General features: G+C 43.2%; 1 protein-coding gene across 1 annotated transcript; it reads right to left on the reverse strand.

Moving 5' to 3' along the window:
• Nucleotides 1–3,750: 3,750 nt before the first annotated feature.
• LOC122970283 (progonadoliberin-1-like) lies at nucleotides 3,751–4,773 on the reverse strand. The gene is made up of 4 exons (XM_044336407.1): nucleotides 4,461–4,773; nucleotides 4,176–4,314; nucleotides 4,000–4,098; nucleotides 3,751–3,842 (listed from the first exon to the last, which is right to left on the reverse strand). Exons 1-4 carry the CDS (start codon nucleotides 4,469–4,471, stop codon nucleotides 3,795–3,797), a joined length of 297 nt encoding a protein of 98 aa, XP_044192342.1. The 5' UTR covers nucleotides 4,472–4,773; the 3' UTR covers nucleotides 3,751–3,794.
• Between the last annotated feature and the right edge of the window lie 817 nt (nucleotides 4,774–5,590).

Below are 5,590 nucleotides of genomic sequence, written 5' to 3' on the forward strand. Positions count from 1 at the left end.
GGAGGAGATCTGCAGGCAGGTGGGCCACTCTGCCATGGGCCAGGAAGAAAGGAGTGCGTTTTGTGGAGGAGTGAACAGTCGTGTTGTATGCAAATTCAACTTGCCGTAGATGGTCATCCCATTCACCTCCTCTGATATACAGATATTTTGCTAACTGGTCCTTGATGGTCCTGTTTGTTCGTTCCACCATGCCATCTGACATAGCATGATAAGGTGATGTCCTTGTTTTATGTATTCCCAGACGGTTGCACAGTTCTTTGACAAGATCTGAGTTGAACTGACGGCCTTGGTCAGTGTGCAAACTTTGAGGCACACCATGGTGGCTAATATAATCTTCAAACAAACATTTAGCCACAGTGGTTGCCCGTTGATCAGGAAGTGCATACAAGTTGAGGTACTTAGTAAAATAGTCCATTACAACAAGTACATACCGATTACCACGGCGTGTGAGTGGCAGTTCCGTCAGGTCTGCTGCAATTTTCTCAAAAGGCCTGGATGTGACTATGTTTTGCATAGGGGCCTGTTGGTGTGGTGTCTGTGGTCGCCGTGCTTCACAGGCTGTGCATTCAAGACACCACTGAGTTATGTCACGTGTCATGTGAGGCCAAAAGCATCTGATCTGTGCCCCTTGTAATGTTTTTTGTGAACTGAAGTGTCCCAAGAGTGAATGTCCATGTAAAGTTTGAAACACTTCCTTCTGCAAGTTACTAGGAACTACAATCTGTAAAACAGGGTCACCTGGTGGAGGTCTGACTTTGCGACACAAAAGACCATCAACAAGGGTGAGTTTAGGAAACTCTCTCCAGTACTGTCTCATTTCAGGTGAGGTTGCTTTAATGTTTGAGAATGGTGGCCTATGGTCAGTCAACACCCAGCTCCTGACTATTTGCAACTCAGGATCAGCTTTTTGAGCTTGGAGGAAATACTGCCTGTCAATATTCAGGAGTGAACTGTCCACCGTTACAGCTGCAGTATCTGGTGAAGCAGACTGCACGAGTGATATTAAATCCATAGCAGTCGAAGCAGTGGGTAAAGTCTCTGAGCAGGGTGCCAGCTCAGTGGCTGGAGTGCACATGGATGACTCTATTGGGTCTGTTTGAGTGTGAATGGAAACACACCTCACCTGATTGGCTGTAACCATAGGGGTGGTGCCTTCAGCTGTGAAGGGACGACGGGACATAGAGTCAGCATTGGCGTGTTTTGTACCTTGTCTACAACTAGCAGGTGCCAGGTCACTCTTCCTGAGTAGCGGCAGGACATCATCACCCAGATAGCACAGTCCTCTCCCCATATCCAGAATCACACAGTGAGGCTTGAGAAAGTCAAAACCTAATATAAAGCCTTGACTGACATTTCTGATGACTTGCACTTCATGTTGCAGAGTTTGAGACCCTAGTTTAAAGGTGATGTCTATCATACCCAATGTATCCAAAGTTTGGCCAGTCACTGCTTGTGACATGATAAACTTCTTTTTAATGGGTCTTTTTGCTAGGGAAGGAAGTGACATTTTGGTTTCCGGTATCTAGCATGATGTGCGTATTAGTGCACTCAACAATTCCACTTACATAGGAGGTGAAGTCTTTACTTACAGTGGCTTCAGTGTTCACACTTTCAGTCAGGGGGATTGTCATATCTGTAGTACCACTAGGGGTTGGTGGTGTACTGATGCAGTCTGTTATTTCAGTGAGGCAGATGTCTGGGGCTTCCAGAGAAGTAGCTGATGAACACCCCGCATCATCAGCTAACAGCCGTTTCCCTGTGGAAATCTGCCATGATCTTTGTAACCACTCTTAGTGGGATACTGACTGTCCCAGTCCTTTGGTTGTCGTGTTTGGCCTTGGTCCCCATACTCTTGGAATGAAACATGCTTGGCATAGGGACTCGGGCTTCGGCGGTGAGAGTCATAGTAGGGTCTACTGGGAGAGGGTTGCCTCCCTCTCTTTTCCTCATAAGGGCTAAAGGCATGGTCTGAGTAGTGAGTATCTCTGTAAGGTTGTCGGTACCTGTCAGGCTCCCTACGGCTGTGATCTTGATGGTGGCGAGTCCTCTGAGGAGAATAGTGTTCTGGGGAATGATTGGAACGTGAGTATCTGGAGGGGGAATGTCTGTAGCCTGAGCTCCATCTATTTGCATCCCTATCTGGGCTTCTCCCATAAGGTGAGGGAGATCTTTGAGGACGCACATGCATGTGCCTGTCACGGTGGTGCTCCCTGCTTCGCTCATCCAGCTTCAGTCTCAGTGCATCCATATTCTTACTTAAGTCTTTAACAGTAGCAGTGAGGTTCTGAACTGTTTTCCCGAGTTCAATGTCATTTTCACGTACTGAATTTACTGACTGCATTGTGCCAATATCTCTGATGGTAACATTTGGTGAGGACACTGGCATTACTAATCTAGCTGCTTGGCGAGCCCGTTCAGCTTGGGAGGCGACTTGAAAAGCCTCAGTGAAAGTTTTCACCCCTCTTTCATGACATTTGACTTGAAGTTCCTGATCCAGACCAGCAATGAAGCGAGACATTTTCATATACTCGGAAGCATTGTGCTCAAAATCTGGGAAAGCTTCTTTGACAAGCCTGCATACGTCTGCAGCATAAACTTCCATCGCTTCATTAGGTAGTCTATGCCGGGCATTAGGGAATGTCTGAAATGATGCAATTACATCCTTTTGGCCAAAAGCTGTCTGCAAGTGCTTCTTTGCTTCAGTATAAAGAGTCCTGAGTTTCCCGGGGCAGATTATCCCATACAATGAACAGTTCTGGTGGTAGTCTAGTGGGTAACTCAGCTTCTAATACTGTATTCATGTCCACACCACTGTCCTTGTAACGGGCCTCTTGAATTACCTCATAGCGGCGAGCCCATAGTTGAAAAGACTCAGGCCATCGTTGTGAAATGGTGGCGGTAAGGGAATGCCCCTGGGCGCTCCCTGTGTTCTGCTAGATGGCGGCACACCTGGCGCTGAGGCCCCCCTCGTGCTTGTGCTGGCTCGCTGCTCACCGGTGGAAAATGCTTCCTCGTCAGACATGATGAGTTTCCTTCGTCTCTTTTATTATTTTTTTCTTTAGCCCTCGGACGGAGTTAGATGACCGAAACACGGTTTCTAAACTCACTTGAAGCTAACAAAACAAAAAAAAAACGGACTTGGTAACGACTAGCTGACTAACTGTACTGAAAGCTAAAGCTAAGCTAGCGGTTAGCGTAGCTATCGTTAGCCTATAGCTTTAGGGACTCAAAAAGTTGAGCAGAATCCCAAAGGACTATATTCCACAGAAGGAAATCCCACCGCTGCCACCAGTGTAAGCGACGTGGGTGTGAGTGAGGGAATAAATCAGTCCAATACGTTCTGGGTTCAGCGCCGCCAAGCGGCTGACACTACAATATCACCCAAACACTGCATCACTAAACATATGCAAACAGGCAATGTTCAACAAAACACAGTAAACTGATGTTTAACCTTACGTTTACACAACTTTTGCCCATAAGACACAACTTCACTCTTACATTTGTATAAATCTGCTGTATTACATGCCATCAGGAATTTAGAAACTACTGGGATATAAATTCAATCAAATTCATGTTTGTTATACAATAAACAAATAAGGAGTTCATAGAAAAGTGTCAATAATTATTCAAATGAAATGTCTCTGTAATCCTTTAGAGCAAGAAATAGTCACAAAAACAGAGAAAAGCATAAGGCACTGTGGAATAAAAATGGATTCTATCATAATCATTAAAAGTAGCACAGAAAACAATGTAGATATGCCAATATGATTATTTATTGTAGAATCAAATAATCATCATTTTTTATAATTTTTGTGTTCATTCTCCCTGTTGGTCACACTGCCCTAAAAGAGAAAAAGAATAACATTAAATATGTGAAAATACAATCAACATTTAATAGAAATATCTGGTAAAGCGTCTGGCGGTTTGACTAATTTGAATAATTGACATTATTGACTGATCGATTGACCGAACACAGAATTACAGATGAGCGAAACTTACAAGAAATCCTTTCATTCTGTAGATTTTGGCGAAAGGCGATTCCTCAACACAACCCAAAACACTGCAAGGTGTGTCCACATGTGGAAACCCCTCAACTACCTGAAGGGGGGGGAAACATAACCATGAATATGTAGAGAATAAAATGCTGAACATGAAGTGTGAGGAGCCATGCTTACATTGTCCAGTGTGTCTGAAAGGCTGTCCAGTTCCCTTTTCCCTCCTGGGCTCAGTCCATATGACCAGTGCTGACAGCAGACCTGTGGCACCACTGAGCCCAGAAGCAGCAACCACAGTGCCAGGGTTTGCATAGCCATTCTGAGGAGGGAAAAAGCTTTATATTACACATATAAGCAGGTCAGTAATCTTCTTATTTTTCCTAATCTAACCCCAAATACTGTCATAGTCCTCAGTTTTAGATTACACATGCCCAGATTTATGCATCACATCAGTGAAGTTTTTACCTTCTGTGCATAAGGCAAGCTGCTTTTCTGATTTGTTCTTGGCTGCTGTCCTTTGTGGAAGCCGATGCTGCTGCTGCTGAGCATTTTCCAAGGTTTATATGCTGCTTCCTTTCGTGTCAAAAGCCCAACACTTCACTGCAGGGGGTCACAAAGTGGGATTAAGCAACATTTACTGGTAACCCGCAGAGCTATTAAAAAGATTACAGTGTGTGATTTTTGTCCTTCCACAAAAAGAACAAGTGTCATCATCAGACCAGCTTTGTGTATGGCCGTGAAGTACCTCCAGTCGTTTTCCAATCCTTGCTGATAAACCAAAGATTCACAAATTAATGACAGAGAAAAAGACGAGGTGATAAAGACTTACTCTTCTTCATAGCAGTTTATTTATAACAGTCATTTATGGAAATATATTTCCACGGTCGAGTGCAATAATCATACTCAGGGAGAACTACACCGCCCCCTGTCTCAAACAAAAAAACAAACAACCTCTGCCCCATATTGCATTCAGAGAGATGTATTAAAATAAATAACCATAGCTCTTTGTGATTTTCACACTCATTGTGAAATACACAATATGATTGCCTTCATCATTCATCCTCACAGGCTGGGTACCTACGATTGAACTGAGTGAATAGTATTGCATCGGAGCAGCTTTGAGCTACAGCTAAAGAAACTTCACCAGTCAAAGGCGAGGATAGCTCTTCACACATGCAAACAGACAATGTCCAGTAAGAACTGAAGTGAGATTGTTCCTTAACAAAACATCTGCCCAATCTATTAATAGTGATTTTTTTTTTTTTTTTGGAAGCACTGGATTTGATTTACATAAGATAACAAGCATTAAACATTTTTGGTGAAAAGATATAACATGTTACAAATCAAATATATACTTGTGCAAATACGTTCAAAAGCATGATTAAGTGATATACATCATGTAAATGGAACATGTTTTCAGGCAAGTCCACAACATGTGAACACGGCCTTCTGTTAAAGCACACCAAGTTGGATTATTTTCTCACAATGGGATATGAGGAATAATGAATGTCATACATAAACATTACAATAAGTAGTGACCACAGTCAAACGCATGCAACTGTGGATCTCTCACACACTGGATTACAAAAAAAAAC

This window comes from Thunnus albacares, chromosome 2 (assembly GCF_914725855.1).
Source record: "Thunnus albacares chromosome 2, fThuAlb1.1, whole genome shotgun sequence".
Lineage (NCBI taxonomy): Eukaryota > Metazoa > Chordata > Actinopteri > Scombriformes > Scombridae > Thunnus > Thunnus albacares.

Excerpts from the sequence above, each read along its gene's own strand:
- LOC122970283 (XM_044336407.1), bottom strand. Across the intron at positions 4,099-4,175 it reads TTTCAGACACACTGGACAAT|GTAGTTGAGGGGTTTCCACA; the intron begins GTAAGCATGGCT and ends CCCCCCCTTCAG. Across the intron at positions 3,843-3,999 it reads ACAGAATGAAAGGATTTCTT|GGCAGTGTGACCAACAGGGA; the intron begins GTAAGTTTCGCT and ends TTTCTCTTTTAG.